Source organism: Astyanax mexicanus, chromosome 22, assembly GCF_023375975.1.
Source record: "Astyanax mexicanus isolate ESR-SI-001 chromosome 22, AstMex3_surface, whole genome shotgun sequence".
Classification (NCBI taxonomy): Eukaryota; Metazoa; Chordata; class Actinopteri; order Characiformes; family Acestrorhamphidae; genus Astyanax; species Astyanax mexicanus.
This window is the reverse complement of record NC_064429.1, coordinates 27,624,423-27,642,830: the sequence shown is the minus strand read 5'-3', so window position 1 is coordinate 27,642,830 and position 18,408 is coordinate 27,624,423. Positions and strand designations below refer to the sequence as shown.

The 18,408-nt window shown below is 39.7% G+C and overlaps 1 protein-coding gene across 1 annotated transcript; it reads left to right on the top strand.

Annotated features, from left to right (window-relative positions):
- The first annotated feature begins 4,641 nt into the window (after positions 1 to 4,641).
- LOC103022542 (uncharacterized) lies at positions 4,642 to 17,702 on the top strand. The gene is made up of 8 exons (XM_007243971.4): positions 4,642 to 4,992; positions 5,370 to 5,653; positions 8,245 to 10,073; positions 11,248 to 11,427; positions 11,539 to 11,784; positions 15,880 to 16,020; positions 17,182 to 17,307; positions 17,420 to 17,702. The coding sequence occupies exons 1-8, from the start codon at positions 4,970 to 4,972 to the stop codon at positions 17,570 to 17,572; spliced, it is 2,982 nt and encodes a 993-aa protein (XP_007244033.3). The 5' UTR covers positions 4,642 to 4,969; the 3' UTR covers positions 17,573 to 17,702.
- Positions 17,703 to 18,408: the final 706 nt, after the last annotated feature.

The window sequence follows — 18,408 nt, the reverse complement described above, 5'->3', positions numbered from 1 at the left end:
CAGATGCTGTTATCTACAGATGTGGGTCACTTTTCTATTAAAAATAAGAGACCACCTACAAATGATACGTTTCCTTGATTTTAACCAAATTAAAAACCTCTGGAATATAATCAAGAGGAAGATGGATGATCAAACAAGCCATCAAACCAAGCTGAACTGCTTATTTTTTTGCACCAACAGGAGTGGCATACAGTTATCCAAAAGCAGTGTGTAAGACTGGTGGAGGAGAACATACCAAGATGCATGAAAATGTGAATAAAAAAGTCTTAAAACTTTATAAAGGTCAACGTGTTTTCTTTGCATTATTTGAGCCATTTAAGCTATTTCTTATTTTCTGCAAATAAATGCTCTAAATGACAATATTTTTATTTGGAATTTGGGAGAAATGTTGTCTGTAGTTTATAGAATAAAACCACAATGTTCGTTTTACTCAAACATATACCTATAAATAGCAAAATCAGAGAAACTGATTCAGAAACTGAAGTGGTCTCCTAACCCTCCTGTTATGTTCATTGGTCAGCAACAGCATTAATGTACCTGGGTCAGTTTGACCTGGTGCATATTTAATTATCCAAAAGATGTCGGAACCCAAAAAATTATAACAAGCGTGGTAAATATTTAATTACTAAGTCCACTGCTAATTACATCAATTCTATCAATATTTATTGCAAAGGTGTTCCTTACCTCTAACAGGTAATGGTTCAGTTAGGATAATTCAGTGTTTTTACATAAAATAAATACATATTCAAACCTTTTTTTTTACTGATTTACAACGTTTTTGTAGGGGGTGGTTGCAAATATGTGAACCATATTCATGTTGATTACACTAATTAAAGCCCCACTAGGTAGGATTTCCCTGATTTTTGGTCTTTTTAAAGAAGTAAAATTACAGCTTGAAACTCACTGCAGCGCTGCATTGAGTTGTAATAGGAGGAATAGCTGTGATCTTGTGTCTGTGCCGGAGCTCCTCTGAGCTCAAACCAGAGTAAGTTTGTAAGTCTGTAAGTTTTCCGAGGCGGCCGCGACCAACGCTCGCGAGAACTGCGACCTGCTTTCCGACCTTTAGTTCTAACAGTTCTACAAGGACTACTGGTTCATTCTTTACAAACTAACATACATACACTCTGGCAGAAGCTGGAAAGAGACTGAATATGTCTGTGAAAGCCAGAAAACGAGAAAGAGAAACTAATCGGCCTGAAACATTTATTACACTCTACCACTGTAGGGGGAGCCCACGAGCACAAAATCTCAATCCTACCTAGTGGAGCTTTAAGGCAAGCAGAAGAAGTTTCATTAAAAAAATACTTTGAACTATATTTTTCCTAGATCTTTAAACTATAATTTGGGTAAATTTGTCCTAGAACATTACAGGAGGGTTTTTTTCAGATTGAATACTTAAACAACAAGAATTCAATCTCAAATCAGATCAGAAGGACACCCCTCTTTCCAAGCACTAATGTGCACCGAGGCTGCATAAAGTGCAGCTGACCAACTACTTGAGACATGTTCACAATGTGATTATTGCATAATACGGTCTATTGCGCCTCTATCAGACAGGTTACATCACAGGACCAGGCTCTGGCTGAAATCAACAGGAAGCAGGAGGATGTAATGAGCAGGCTGAGACGAGAGCAGGTGAAAACAAAACTCAATAAAATAATGTTATGCATTATAGATTTTGGCATTTAGTTTTGTTATAATATCTTACCTAACATAAAACTATGCAATGTTACATGTAGTGTTATCATTGGAGCTTTACAGGGGGAGGGAACGGCTTTATAAAGCTTAGAGAAGAACAGGGTGAATATAGTGAATGTAAGTTTACGTATGTAAGTCCAATACTTTCTTTTGTTATGTGTGCAGCATGGACGTCCTTGGAAGTGATTTTTATATCTCAAAGGCAATTCATGCTGCCATAACAGAAGTCTACTGACAAAGCCCTATACCATGATAGCCCTGGCTTCTCTTGAATAAAAAAGTTTTGTTTGGCCACAATACATGTTAGCACTGTTTGATGATCCATCTCAGATGTCTCTGAGTCCGGAAGCTGATGCCGCTTCTGGGCATGGTTAACATAAGGCTTAGTGATGGTTCACACAACATAGTGAGGATTTGCTGATCTTTTGCCCATGTGGTTCTGTCAGCTATTGTTGAATGACGGTTTTTAATGCAGTATCAACTAAGGGAGTAAAGATCTCAGGTTTTAAGCGTATTCTTGCTTTTTAAATTCTCAGTTCCTTCTGAACTAATTGAACCATTTAATGGTATTTACAGTGGGAGAAGGCTGCACATCAATATTTTGTGTTTTGATTCAGAGTACTAGCACTAAACCCATCCCAACTTTTTTTGGGAATATGTTGTAGGCATACTGTGGCTTATATGGTTTAACAATCAGGGTTCTCTTTATTTACCAGCCGTGGAATTAGCCATAAAGCTTAGATTGGGCCCCAAAAATTCCTTCCTGACCCTGTGCATGTTAGTGTGTAAATTTTACCCAGCCAATAAATTTTTTTTATACGCCTGAGCCTGATTTAAACCTTATTTTTGTAAGTAGAGTGTTAAAACTGACCCTTTCACTACAATTCCAAGTTGTTTAAACAAGCAAAATCTGTTCAGAACCTTACATTCTAGACAGAGACCATTTTCTTGAGCCTGATCTGACAGGGATTGAGGAAAGTGGTGGGAAGTTTGGGTTGGGCATACAATCTAAACTCTAATCAGCCATAAAAAATAAAATATCAGAAAACATAGATAGATAGATAGATAGATAGATAGATAGATAGATAGATAGATAGATAGATAGATAGATAGATAGATAGATAGATAGATAGATAGATAGATAGATAGTAATGTATTTTTGTTGTTTGTTGAATTTGTATGTAGCCTACTTTATACGTAAACCCTAAGTTCTGCCTTAAAGTGGCATTAAACTGCCTGAGTTTAGCTGACTCCCCCCTTAGGTCAAATAAAAAAAAAAAGCCTAAAAAAATGGGAGGGGAAGTTTCAGAAGGGGAACTGAGTGATGCATGGATTTAGAGGTGGGGCAGGAGGGAGAGATGATTGGCTGAGCTGGAGCAGCAGCAGTAGGCCTCTGATATCTGTAAGATAATGGATGCAGACGTCAGCAGGGGGGTGGTCTTATTGATAGACACGGACACATCATCCATGCCTTTAGCACAGTTGAACCCGAGAGGTCGCTTTAGAGGTGGAAATTACCACAATAAAAGCATTTTTTAAAGATAAGGAAATTACTTAATAGGAACACATTTTAGTTACTAATGGAAAATATGGTTTAGGGTTTAGTGGCTCTTTAAAAGTAACTTTCGGTAAGTTTAGTTCTATTGATCCATGTCTTATGAAATATTTAAACGTTTCACCAGGCTGAGATCCGCCACTGGCGCAACGTCTACATATCGTCGCTGTCCTATGAAAAACACTTATCTCCATTTTTATCGATTTTTAGTTTACTACATAATTTGAACAGACAAACTGTCCCTTACACTGTGCCAAAATTTCTTGATGAACGGACCAATAGAAGCTCTTCAAAATGACCTGAAATAAACTTTTTTTACATTGACTTCCATTGAAATTGAAGAAGGTTTTTTCCCTCTCCTGTAAAGTTGCTGTTTTGGAGATAAGTGCTTTTCATTGGACAGCGACGATATGCGGACGGCAGCAGCGTCGGCTCCTGCTCTGCCATCATAAGGACATCCTTGCCATCGAGAGGTTGACGACTCGGCCACGGCCGAGACAGCCACCAGGCCCGGAGACAGGACTCCAGCTCCGGTATCTCCTCTTCACCAACTGCCATCTCTCTACTACCATCCACTGACATCCTGCCCTGCAGCCAGTGCCTGTCTTAATGAAGGTCACCTTGCGCAAGGCCTTAAGTGCTGTCACTGGGGGTCACTGCACTGGTGTTGAAGGGCTGGGGCAGGACAGCTGGATTGGTGGCATTTAGGCTTTAGGATTGGGGCTTACAGACCCATGTTAGCCGTGTTATTGCTTCTTCTTTTCTGCAGGACGGGAAGAGTTTGATCGCAGAGCCTGGGATTATACCAGCTGCCGAAAGCAGAGATAAGTCTTACAGTGGTTTGGAGTCGAGGCAAGTCGAGTGCGCCGAATCACAACCACAACCAACTGTGCCGATTCACTTCTTTCCGTTGGCTTAAATCCTGGCTCAAAGACACGAGGGTTGATTATTCGCCCATTTATCGCTGTGCTACAGGAGCTATTGATGTGAGCTGTGGTGTATTTTTGTGTGCACCGGCTTAGGGATTTAGGAAATGCTGCACTGCAGTAGTTAGAGTATGCCAGGGCTGCAGTGTGTGACACACGCCGTAGCATGTTTCCTTCCGAGCCATGAGGTTGCGGTACAGTACGACGAGGGGGAGCAGCGGGATATCGCAGGGTTGTTGCCTGCGATAGGGTCTTTGGCGTGCACTGTACTCTCTATCATTGTTACAATGCATGCAGCACTCAGAGTAATTACCCTGAGAGATGGAGAGAGAGAGAGAGAGAGAGAGAGAGAGAGTGAAAGAGAAAGAGATGGAGGGAAGCTCACAGAGAGAGAGGACGGAGGGGGGCTGGATGGGAAAGGGAGGCAGAGCGATTGGACACAGGGAGAGAGACTGAGAGCGAGAGAGAGCGAGAGACATGCAGAGAGAGCAGGGGGGAGTGAGCCAGAGGAGAGGATATTGAAAGGGAAAAGAGGGCACAGCTGTAGAGAGAGAGAGAGAGAGAGGGATGGATGTGGGCTGTTTTGCTTGCTCTCTCGCTCTCAATCTCTCTCTCCCTCTCTCTTCTATCTTGCTTTCTCTGATCGCACATCACATCTCTCTGATGGGACTGCGAGTGGAGATTTGGTGGGGAGTGGCTGCAGTTTCTCAAGGACCTAAAGGAGGACAGGCTACTGTACTATACCTCCGCCTGTTTGCGTCTGTGGCTCGGCTGGCACTGTGATGCCACTATGCCAGCCATGAACAGGCCAGGGTAGGTGGATGACATTCTTCTCTACTTCTCTATCTCTCTAAACATATTGATGTATTGCTCTCGCTCTCTCTCTTTCTCTTTCTCACTTTCTTTCCAGCTAACTCTCTATACTTTGCATGCAAGGCCTTCTTACCGAGAGTGTGTCTATGCTACATAATGAGGACTTAGCAGGCAAGAAAAGACCCCAGGGATTCCACCAGAGCACAGTGCATTTCTGGAGATCAATGCCGTCTTTCATGTGGGATGATGAAGCCGTCCTAAGTGGCACTCGTCTCGATAATCCGATCCAGCCCCGCCACAACTAGAACCGCCAGGATAAGGCCCAGGCTGACCCCGAGTTAACAGCACCAGCTCTAACTTTTGTGTTGTTTCCACAGATTCTTGACGAAAGCAGGTCTGAGGAGGCTCCTGACGTCGGACGAGGTATGGAGCTTCGGAAGGAAGAGGAGTTCTGGAGAACAGATCCAAACCGAGCAAGAGTCTCTGCAGCAGACGCCGCCAGGGTCCAAAGACTTGTGTGACCCCAAGCGTTTCCTGGCGTACAGCCATCAAAGCCAGCCTTGCCGTCATTCCAGCGCTGAGAGGAAGGCGAAGAGAGAGGATGGGAAGTCTCCACTTGAGCGTGAACCATTGAAGAAAGACTTGAAAGCCAATGGTTATGGTGGGTAAAGTAGTTTAAGCCTGAAGGGGCCCACTTTTTCACTAGTTCAACTATTCAACAGTTACTGTTACTTCTGCAGTCAAATGAATGCTACAATTACACAGTGGTTACAGAGGGAAGGGTGTCCAGGCTTACCTGTGAAGGGTTGATGTAGCTTCAGGTTCACCAGCACACGCTCTTTTAGAACTGGAGTGTCCGAATTTATCCGCCAAGGGTTGGTATGGCTTCAGGTTTTAACCAATTGATTAAACAAGTGGAATCAGGTGGGCTACTGGGTCTTTAGAAATAAAACACCTTGCAGTTCAGCCACATTGGCCTTTTGCAGGTAATACTGGACACGCCTGTTATAGGGGAACTTTTACTATAAATAAGTGTGGTTTGGTGTGAAAGACATGAAATGGTAATGAATCTGAAACCTGATACATAACGCATTATTTTATAAACCCAGGGTTATGGGATAACAGATTTATTGACAGATTGAACAGGATCAAGAATTGTTACCCCTCTTGTGAGTTGTTATCTTTTGAATAAGGTAAAACAATGTTCAGTGTGCTCATGGCAAGGTGACGTGAATTATTAGAGTTGGTAATAATCTTGACCAGCAGCTTCTGGCAAACAGACACAAGACACATGAAATCAAATCCACATTCAATGCAGGAGACCCCACACACCTATCCAACCGGTCACTGTAGAGTTTTTTTATTACAGCATATGCTATATGGACAAAAGTATTGGAACACCTACACATTACACAGCTCTAATAACTTTGACTCTTCTACGAATATTTTCTAGAAGATTTGTATCCAGGCCAGATACTGATTTTGGACTTACAGCCAGGCCTGGTTTGCCAAAGATGTTTGATAGACAGTTGATTATAGAATGTCTAGGAGGGATAAAACTGTTGGAAAAGTGGAACCTTACAGTACCTATGAAAGTACCATGTCCTCTTTAGAACCAGCAATTCTTTTAAAGATATTTGTAAAGGCAGACTATATGCAAGGTGCATGACAAGGTGATTGATTTATATGCCTGTGGCATCTGGACTGAATGAAACACCTGGATATAGTGACTATGAGGTGTGTCTCAATACCTAAATTTGTCTTTATAGTGTATATTCATGGTGGATATCAAGGGGGTCATCTTTGTTTATACTGTGCAGATAGATCTAAAACATCCACCCAAACATCCATTTATATGTTCCTACCAGTTTGTAGAGGGAAAACAAACACTGAACATCATTACCCAGAGAAATGGCATGATAATGAAGCTCCAGTGAAGCAGACAATCCTAGGTTAGCATTTAACCGTCATCCCAAGTTTGTGTCTTTTGGGTGTATCAGTATGGCCAGGTAGCATGCTGGCTAATCTAGCAAGCTCCCTCATAAGCTGCCTTTACTTTCTACTTCCTTCCTCTTCTTTAGAAAACAGTAAGTTGCTATATTATGTTCTACAACACTTTTATATGATATTTTGTGCTATGTGTAGCCATTCTCTAATTTGCTCTAAATAACATTAAATTGCCTGTTGTGACCTGTTGGGTTGGCATAGCTGCTACTTTATGATCAATGTCCAGAGAAGTAGCTACTTCAGATTGTATTTACTTTGAATACAATACAACCATTAACTTAATAAATAGATTAATACAAAAGTGAAAGGAAATTTTACAAATAAAAAGGCAGAAGATAAAACTTCTGTTTTTATTGCCACTGTTTCTTTACAGTGAACCTTTTAATGATTTCACTCTAAACCACTCTAAATGGCTCCATTTACATTTTACCAGTGAAACGGCTAAATCAGTGGAATTATATAATTTACTGTGTATTAATTATTTACATATTATCTATTTTTTACTTATACCTAGGCCTGTCACAATAATTACATCATCGACTTATCGAACAAATAAATGGACACTACCTCAATAATATTTTATAATCGTGATATCGTCTATTGTGTTTATTTATTAAATGTTTGTTCACATATATAACAAAAAACAGCTTTTTAGCCAGTCATGCTGTAAAAAAACGAACTGCAACTTCATACACTCAGTGTGGCCTGCAGAAGGTAAAGAAATCTATGATTATTTAAAATGTTGTTTTATTTAAAAGGGTATAAATGCTTTGTTATGCTATACTATTATCATTAAGTCAGTGACATTTAAATTTAAATTGTCTTAAAATGACAATAATATCGTTTATCTCAATAATTTCTAAAATGATAAATCGTCCACAAAAAAATGCTATCGTGACAGACCTACTTATACCCTAAAAAGAAAGAATAATTAAACTGTTGGCTTTCATGTCATCTGTGAATCTGAGAAGACTTTCCCCCAGTCACTGTGGATGGAGCTGTAATTTTTTGTCAGTGCTGATTTACAGCTTACACCCAGCATTTCTGCTGACTCATGCCATTAGCTGAGTGATTCAGTCCTCTCACTGTAACGGACAAACAAGCTGTGGAGCTTAGTAAACATATCTGCACAAAGCAGAGCAGAGCATAATCTGCTCTTATTAATCTTCCACTGATTTAATAGAAATGAGGCATTTTCATAATGATACGCCTGCTATTTTAACTTATTTGGGCTTGTCCTTTCAGAGCACGAGGCTGATAAGAGCATCCAAAGCCCTCTGCGTAAAGGTCAGCATCGTGAGAGGCATGAGAGAGTGACCACGCCCAAAAACAGCGAAGTATTCTCAGGGGAACAAATACAATACCCAACTGATGTCACTTGGACGCCGGTCAAGAATGTGCAGAATTTCAAATCAGGGCAACACCACAATCAAACAAGTTGTGGGATCACTGACAGGCCTCCTATTGTGTCCAGCCTGTCATCTGACATTGAGGAGGATCTTCCCTATGATTATGAAGACAGCCATCAAACACCAAGAGAAGAGCGAGAAGCAAAGCTTCAAGAGGTGCTGAAGACTTATTCCGCCACTGAAGATATGACTCTAGATCGTGGTCAGGCATTGACCGATAATGCCACTTTTAACGTTGAGAACAACCAACGGTCGCAGACTGTCCTGTTGTTGAACAACAACCATGAGATCTGTGGTGCGCCAAGGAAGACCGAATCTAATCCATCCTTCGCAAGGATATGGCAGGGTACTAAAGAGGCTATTGCAGACAAGCCAATCATCGCAAATTTGGTCCAAGCTCTGGCAAGTTGCGACTTGAAAAGAGGCGAGGAGAGCCCATCCTGCGACGATAGCCTTTCAGAGACTGAAGACAAATCAGAACCTTTCTCCCTCCAGAGTGAAGCACTGGCCTGGTCTGAAGAAGAGAGAGACTTTGTCAATGATGAGAAAACCGAAGCAAGTACCTGCTCTTCTCTAGTCTTCGCAGAAAAGTTTGTAGTGGCCCCAGAACCTTCGCAACATTGCCATCAATCCAATCCTGAACACAATGAAGTGGGTTTCCATGATGTTCCTCACCATTATGAGCGGGAAATGACCGCAGAGTGCACCCTCTCAGAGATTCTTTCCCCTGTAGATGAGGTTTTATCTTACGGAAGTGCTGAGTTGCCACCTTCGCTCAATGGAGGCGGTTGTTCTGCCCCTAACAGCAACAGTCTACCACTTCCTCCACCTGCCTTCGAGATCATCACATGGACCAGTGAGGAGGACCTTCCAGCAGCTCCAGCTGACTTCCTTGAAGACGTTTCCATCAACAGTGAGAACTTCCCTAACCTTCCTGTGGACTTGTCCCTAGGAAGAAGAGAAGGATTAGCAAGTATAGGCTCAGGAAGTCTAGGGGCAAGTGACATTATCAATGAAGCTCTTATAGGAGATGATTGCAAAACCCTGCCTTCTGGACAGACCACTGGGCAGACGCCTGGACAGACCCTCGGACAGGATGAAGAGGATGAGTGTTCCGACTACACCAGCTCCCTTCCAACGTATGAAAGTAACGAGAGTGAAGATCCTTTATCTTTCTTTCACATTGGAGACAGGGTTCTTGTCTGCAACTCGAGACCAGGAGTGCTCAAGTACAAGGGACCCACTACATTTGCAGGGGGCTTCTGGGCTGGCGTGGAACTAGATACCCCCAGAGGGAACCACAATGGCACCTTCAGAGGTGTGAAGTACTTTACATGTAAAAAGAACCACGGGGTCCTGGTCAGAGCAGAAGATGTTACTCATCCGTCCAGAGAGTGGTGCAGTTATTTGAATACGGGTGCGCATCAAGAGAGCTTTTCAGATGAGGATCCCCCGAATGGCCAAAATGGAACAAATGGCAACAGACCATCTAGACCATCTGGGAATAGACAAGGGATAAAGAAGGACAGCCAAACCAATCCGGCACACGATCCATCAGCTCGAAAACAGATATGCCACCAGGAGCCATGTGAAAACGATGCCACCAGAGACTCATCCAACGAGTTATCAAGCTGTTCCAGATCCAGTGAAAAGTCTCCATTAAAAGTGAGCCATGTTTTTAATTCAGCAATAGAAGGGTTTCATTCCAAAACTCATTAAACACCAGTTTTTTTATGAGATTCACTGGGAGTAAGCTTTTATAGTCAATACTACATTTATTGACAGAGAAATAAAAAAATTATATGCATTATATGGCAGATGTTATTAAGGTTGCTTATTGTGAAGTATAGCTTCTTCTTGTTTTAATATTGTTTGCTGGATTTTTGCTGACTAATGTGACTCCAAATCCAGGTTCTGTCTGACTGTGCAATTCAGGCTTATATACAATGTTTTGATCAGAGGCACAGTTTCTTCTTAGCAACAGATTTTTTTGCAGATTTTGTCCAAAATGAAATGAAAGGGATGCATCCTTCTTACGTCACAATGGTACAAACACACTGGTAACACCCAACCATAGCAACCACCTAAAAAAACACCACAACTAACACTCAGTATACTATACCAGGAAGTTACTAAACAACATTATGTCACTCATATGTGATACACTAGCAACTGCCTAGTAATAACCATTTAGAAGCACCCAAGCAACCACTAAGCAACTCTTTTACGAGATACTGTTTCATCTAGCAGTACCATAGCAGCCACCATGCAATATCATAGTAACTAGCTGGTAAACCAAAACAGCTCGGGCCGATTCTTCATACAATCTGGAAGAGTAACAAACTATCAATACCACAGAAACTACCTGGGATACCATAGAAATTACAGAACACCCTAACAGCTACTAAGTACCACCAGTAACACCGCAATTACAGCTTGAGATATCACAGCAACCACCTAGCAACACCACAGTAATCCCAAAGTAAGTACCTAGCGGGTCCATAATAACCACCTGGGGGTGTCCACATAGCAACAGTCTAATAATGGCTATGAAGTGGAAACCACTTAACCAGTGCAGATATTATTTTTTTTTATATCAGTTATATACAGTTTTAAAGTACTTGTCTAATGTTAGAAATTGTTTAAATTAATATTTTGTACAAAATCTGGAATGAAACTCTTTAAATACTTAGTGTCCAATATGTTTTTGGTCCTGTCTTTTGAACATTAAAAATGTTCAACCCTCAAAAGTATTTTTTTTGTTTTTTAAAAAATGCTTTTTTTAATGTACAAAACTGTCATGTACTCTTTTTTAAAAATTGAATTTATTCTGTTCCAGGTTGATCACAATCTTTTCTGTTACAACGAGGACAGCAAGCATCATGCGGATGAGTCTGCTGCTCTGATTGAGAGGTTAACTGACGAGATTTTCTCTGATGCTTTGAAGAGCGTACAGGAGACCCGGAAGAGACACAGACAGATAATCGGATCAAAGCATGACAGTAAATCTATTGATTCTGTAAGTAACCCAGTGCAACGGTTCCAGAGAATATTGCATTAGCAATGCATTTGTCTGAATTGCCGACTGCACTCGCCTCAAGTATTGAACTCTTTCTTCTTTGCGCCTCAGAGTTTTAGGAAAAGAGAAAACAGCACCTTCGCTACTAGCAAACCATGTCTGATGGATCAGTGGCATCAGGTGCATCCAGAAATTCCTCCACAAATCCAGATTCAGCCTCATGATCACAGCGTAGTGTACAGATTGGTCGATGCCACAGTTGAGGCGCTCTGTGGCCAGGCGGGTGAAGGTGCACTGGATGCTTGTGAAACGCCGAGCTACTTAGTAGACGAGAAAAGCCGTAAAGACTACAGGCAGGTGAGTACCTTCTACTATAGTAGTTTTAACATTTTAACACTCATCTAAATTTAAACTTGGTGGGAAGTTGTGCCATATTGTCATGAAGTGACTCAGAATGTGACTTCAGTAACAAGTCTTGCTTTTGTCTTGATGGAGACAACCAACAAATCTGTGTATGGAGGCAACATGGTCAGCACCAAGACCAACCTTCTTGTGTCTTGTGTCACATGTCCAGAAGGCCTGGTGTCGTGGTTTGGGTTGCATTTTTTTATTTACAATGCCAGATCAGCTTTGATATTAATTTCAGGCACTTTCACAGCCCAGAGATATTTTAATAAAAAACAAAGAGTTGCTCATATCAGTCTATGTGCCCTATTTTAAAGCGCAGCTTGATTTAGGTTGTGCCACTGTGTCTTCGCTATCATAACCATGGGTAAAGTACATCTTGCACTTCTCAAAACGTGCAAAGGCATGTATTAATTCTCCTGATTAATCATGGGTGCGTTTTGGCATAACATGCAATAAACCAATCAGTGTGTCACTTGCCATTCCCTTTAACCCTTTGAACCCCAGCCAATTTTGTTGTGTTTTTTCTCTCCGATTTTGTCAGTCCCCTTTTACTTGTTATAACACAGCTATGTTAGGAGACAGCCACATGCTGTTATTTTTTTTTATACCAAAAGATATTGAGCTGCTCATAAATAATAATATTTTGAGATGTAAAGGCTTCCAAAATGTGTAAATATCATGGAATTGATCATGTTTTGATCAAAATTTTGTTTCAGCTTCTTTTTTTAGTTATTTTTGTGTGTACCGACTTCAAAGTTTTCTTTTCAGTAATAGTTATTGTGTATATTTGTTGAAAGTATAGGGATTTTGATGACAGTTCATTACATGGCTTCTTACTGTAACAATACATGAGCAGCGTAATTAAGCTTTTAAGCTGTATAAACACTGCAAGATTTTTGACGCAATTTGCGTCAATGGGGTTCTAAGGGTTAAGAGTCAGGTGCGCTCCGACTTTGGCAGATTGCTATTTTAGGGGCGCAGCTACCTGGATGTGTCCAAAGCTTCTCAGCAGAGAAAACTGGCCTGCTTGTTCTCGCTGGATCATTCTGTTTATTGTCGATGTATAAGTTTGCATAGCTGCCAATAGGCACATGCTACGGGTTTGTGCACTGCCAATTTACTGCCAAGATAGCAATGAACTTCTGACTGATGACGTCTGTCTGCCTAGATTCATTTCAGTCAGTGGCACACGTGTTTTCTGTTATCTGTTGCCAAGATAGCAATAGACCAGAAAATACCCGAACACAGCTCACTTCCAGACCACCACGCTCATCAGCATATATTCAGAAGTGATGTTGCTGTTTAAATGATGCAAGCACGAGTGCGAGGGGCCTTAATGCTTTATTATTCACTGTTTCTGGCAACCTTTATCTTTTATCCTTCTGAATATAATAGCAATCCAATACTTCCTACTGTTTGCAACTTTCTAACATTTTGGCAACTATTTCTTGGATGATGATATGATGTATATCAGCGTTTCTCAACTGGTGGGTCGCGACCCAAAAGTGGGTCGCGGACACGTTCTGGGTGGGTCGCGGACAGCTTTGCAAAAAAAAAAAGATTATGCTCGTCTGATTTTTTAACGGTCTTTTATCTTGAAAATCTTGAAATGAGACAGAGAGACACCCGTTAGTTTGTGATGACGTTCGGTGAGAAGATGGCGAAACGCAAATACAGCCCGGAGTATCTGAAATGTGGGTTTTCGTTCATTGAGGACAAACAGGGTCAGAAACCCCAGTGTGTCATTTGCAATGAAGTGCTGGCACATGCGAGCATGAAACCCTCCAAACTAATGAGACATCTACAAACGAAACATCCCGCATATAAGGACAAGCCGGTGGAGTTTTTTCAAAGACGACTTCATGAGCTAAAGGCATCAAAGAAGTGTCTGACAGCATCGTGCTCCAAACAAGAGCAAGCGCTCCGGGCGTCTTACCACGTAGCTTTCCGTATTGCGAAGGCAAAGAAACCCCACACAATAGCCGAAGAGCTGATTTTACCTGCTGCAATGGACATGGTAAGAGAGGTGCTGGATGGTGCAGCGGCAGACAAACTTAAAACAATACCCCTGTCCAACGATACTATAGCGCGGCGTATTAAAGACATGTCTGATAACATAAAACAGCAGACTACAGCTCGCGTCCAGACAAGCCCATACTTCGCATTACAGATGGATGAATCCACGGACATAGCTAACCATGCTATTTTACTGGTTTATGTGAGACATGTGTGGGATGGTGATTTGCAGGAGCAATTTCTCTGCAGCAGAGAACTCCCCACCACTACCAAAGCAGAGGACATTTTCAACTCCGTGGACTTGTACTTGAGCTCAGTGGGTTTAAGCTGGGAATACTGCGTTGGAGTCACAACTGACGGCGCTGCCTCCATGACCGGGAAACACTCAGGTGTGGTGAAACAAATTCTGACGAGGGCACCTAATGCGACTTGGAACCACTGCTTTTTGCACCGAGAGGCACTGGCGGCTAAGAATATGGTTCCTGATCTTAATGAAGCTTTGCAAGATGTCATCAAAGTGGTGAACCACATAAAACGGAGTGCTAAGAGCAGCCGCTGCTTTTCAAATCTATGCAAAGATTTGGGCTCTGAGCACATGCAGGTGTTGTATCACTCCGAAGTGCGCTGGCTGTCGAGGGGTAAGGTCTTGTCACGCTTTTACGAACTAAAAACAGAAATCGCCACCTTCCTCTCAGAGAACAACTCCGTATATGCTGAACTGTTTGACAATAACACCTGGCTCGCACTTGTTGCATATCTTGCTGATATTTTTGAGCACCTCAACGCGTTAAACGTGTCTATGCAGGGAAAAGGACACAACATTTTTGAACAGTCAGACAAAGTTGTTGCGTTCAAGAAAAAGATCACACTGTGGGTAAATCATTTATCCAAAGACAGACTGGACATGTTTCCAAACGTTCGCCAGGAAGTACAGCAGCTGGACACCACGGCCAAAAATTACCTGAAAAAAACGATCAAGGAGCATCTCAGTAAACTTCAAGCTCGGTTTGACGACTACTTCCCTGAGAGGCACGGAGATAATAGTAATGCCTGGATACGCGACCCTTTCAGCGTCAACATGGAAAGCGTCATGTTACCAAGCAACGAAGAGCATCAGCTGGTGGAGCTGTCATGTGACCAGACACTGAAAAAGAGATTCGGCGACGTAAGTCTTTCCCAATTCTGGTGCAGCGATGTGATGTCTGAGTATTCATCTCTCGCCTCTCTTGCAATCAAAACGATCCTACCATTCAGCACAACCTACCTTTGTGAAAGTGGCTTTTCCACCTTGGTCCAGCTAAAATCAAAGCAGAGAAACAGGTTGAACACTGAGCATGATCTGAGAGTAACTCTGTCTACTGTCACCCCAGACTTTGAAACTCTGATCAAAAGTAAAGTACATGCCCAATTGTCTCACTGATTTTCACAAAAGACAGGTTGGGTGAAAACATCTGGTTTTGTAGATTTATTTATTTTATGCAGTTTTGATATTTATTTTTTTGCAGTAACTTTTACACATGCAGTTGGCATGGTCCTTCTATTTTTTTTACTAAAGAATGCTGAATGCAGTGAAGTGATATATCTAATTTTGTCGCCTTATTTATTTTATGCAGTTTTAATATTTATTTTTTTGCAGTAACTTTTACACATGCAGTTGGCATGGTCCTTCTATTTTTTTACTAAAGGATGATGAATGCAGAGAAGTGATATATCTAATTTTGTGGCCTTATTTATTTTATGCAGTTTTGATGTTTAATTTTATTGTAGTTACTTGTATACATACAGTTTGCATGGTACCGCACGTTTTTATTACTTTTAAATTCACTTTGAATGCATATGTATGTTTACATATTTTTGAAGTTCACTTTTCAAAAATAAATTTGTTAGTTTGCATTATACAAAAGTGGGTCGCGACTTAATGACCATGAGAAAATGTGGGTCCCGGGCTGAGACCAGTTGAGAACCCCTGATGTATATTATAACATATATTTCTTTAAATGAAAACTAAACATAACTCTTTCTTCTCAGGTCCTGTTTCAGTTAGTATCTGATATATTACATGAAGTTTGTACTGATATTTTGGAAACGAGTAGCTCTGACCAGAAAACAGACGAAACGTCAATGTTATCAGCATTACAGAAGGGGCAAATTTCAGTCTCCTATTTAAAGGTAAGAAATTTCTGGCAATTTTGGACCAATATCCAATATTATTATGTGTGCATGTTGTGATGTTTCACTACAAAGAGCATAATCAGTACTGGTTAATTTGGTATACTGTAATACAGTGTGTGAACCTAAGTTATTGTTAATCTTGATATAGTATTTATTGTAGTAATTATCATGATATGTAGCTTTATCAAACTATCATTATTCCATATTTTTTCATATTGCATCTCTATATTTTCCAGAGCAAAATAAATTGTTTATAATTCTGATATAATTATGATATCAATTTATATTTTATTTAATAATAATATAATAATAAATAAATAAAAAATAGTTAATTACATGCTATGAAGATATTAAATGGTATAAGTATTTAGAATCGAAATGCTATATGTCATAGTGGATTACTTATAATAATTTAAATTAAATTCTACTTAGAAAGTAAATAATATCTACAGTATCATTGTGATAAAAAATAAAATGCTACGCAGAAATTAAATATGTTTAGTGCATACCTAATGAAATTATGAATTAATATTTGCATGATACATTCTTAATTTAAAATGTGAAAATATCACATTAAAAGAGATTATTCATGAATATGTCCATGAAATGCTCACAAAAGCATATTATCAATATTTATCATTATAATATGCACCCTGAAGTTATAAAGAGTGTTTCAGATCAAATTAGACAGTAGAGGGCAGCCAATCAGAACAAAGCTCTACACCGGTCTTAAAGGAACAGTAACAAAATCAATGGAAAGCAATCAAAAGTCTTTATATGATAAAATGGGTAATATTTAAATATATATATTTACATTTTTTTACAATACCATAGTATATATAGTCGCTGTCCAATGAAAAACAAGTATCTCCATTTTTGACAATTTTTAGTTTACTTAATAATTTGAACACCCAAACAAACTGTCCCTTACACTGTGCCAAAATTTCTTGATGAATGGACCAATAGAAATACTTTAAAATGAACTAAATAAAAAAATTAATTACATTTATTGCTGTTTTGGAGATTAGACAGTGACAAAATTATCTCCCATTTATATATGAATGCAGATTATCTATTTAAAATGTTATTACAGTAGATTTATAAGAAATAAAAGTAAAATATAAAGTAAAATATATGAGCATTGTTTTACCCCTCCAGGCTGCAGTGAGAAGGGAAACCCAGAAAGTGTTAAATCTGGAGCGCACTGATCAGCACATGACCGAGATGCTTCAAACACTGTGTAAATACTGGTATGCTAAGAGGGACAGAGTGGACTACATTTTGGTTTGTATAAAGATCTTCATGCTAAAGTATTTAAATTACTAATAGTTCATTACATTTATCTATCAGAGGTTATTAACCGTTGTCATTTATATTTATAATTTTCTATTTGTAGATTCAGGAGCTTCACAGCGAGGAGAGGCAGTGGACAGATTACAGCGCCGACCAGATCACTGTGAAAATACGACTGTCTGAGGAGATCTTCGAGCTGCTTCTGGATGACACTATATCAGTCCTTAACCACATATATTTATCAGACAGCGAATGATACAGATTCTGCACTTTTATCATGCCATCTTGATAAACAATAATAATAAGTCTGTTTTTAAGAAAACCTGTTTTGACAATTTCTCATTGATTTTTATTAGCTATTTGCGTGTATAAATTTTCACTAGGATCTGAATTCAATAAACGACTGTTTGTATAAAAGTGATCTAGTCATTTAGTTTTAAATTTCAATGTAGAGTTTTTATAATTTTCTGCAGCACTGTACATTTTAATTGGGGTATAATTGCAGATTTTCAGCAGGTCTATCAAAACGTTGTGATGTTTATAGATATAGATAACTATATATTTTGTCTTAAACATTTCAAGGCATTGCATGGTTTTATCCCCATTATTTCTCTCCCTTATTGGAACTATAGAATAGAACTATTGGCTCTAATGGCTTACTTAATGAAATTTCACTTGGACTAACTGAATTTTAGGTGGAATAGATATAGAATAAATAGACAAAAACAATTATGATAAACATGTGTATGAACTATGAAAACAGCATTTTTTCCAGAGGAAAAAGGCATGTCAGACTGTTTTATTATTTTAAAATTGTAAACCTGATAAAACATTTATTTGGTCACCCAGAAAAAACAAACCCTATGCTGATGAAGAACTAGTTAACAAGCTAGCCTCCCATGAGAGTGTATTTAGTTTTTTTTTTCTGGTTTATAGCTGGACATTAATACCAGGAACATTATTATCATTAGATTTTATTAAGATGAAATGCCTACAAATTAAGCTTAACTAATAAGTTTAAGTGGTAAACAATGAGGGTTTTTTTGCAGTGCAGGGGTCATCAATATTCATAGAGGTGCCAAGTATTATATC

What these genes read in the sequence shown, in the direction of transcription:
- LOC103022542 (XM_007243971.4), top strand. Translation starts at nt 4,970, where the DNA reads ATGCCAGCCATGAACAGGCCAGG. An exon ending in ACAGTAAATCTATTGATTCT is followed by an intron (nt 11,428 to 11,538) that starts GTAAGTAACCCA and finishes TTTGCGCCTCAG; the next exon opens with AGTTTTAGGAAAAGAGAAAA. An exon ending in TTTCAGTCTCCTATTTAAAG is followed by an intron (nt 16,021 to 17,181) that starts GTAAGAAATTTC and finishes TTACCCCTCCAG; the next exon opens with GCTGCAGTGAGAAGGGAAAC.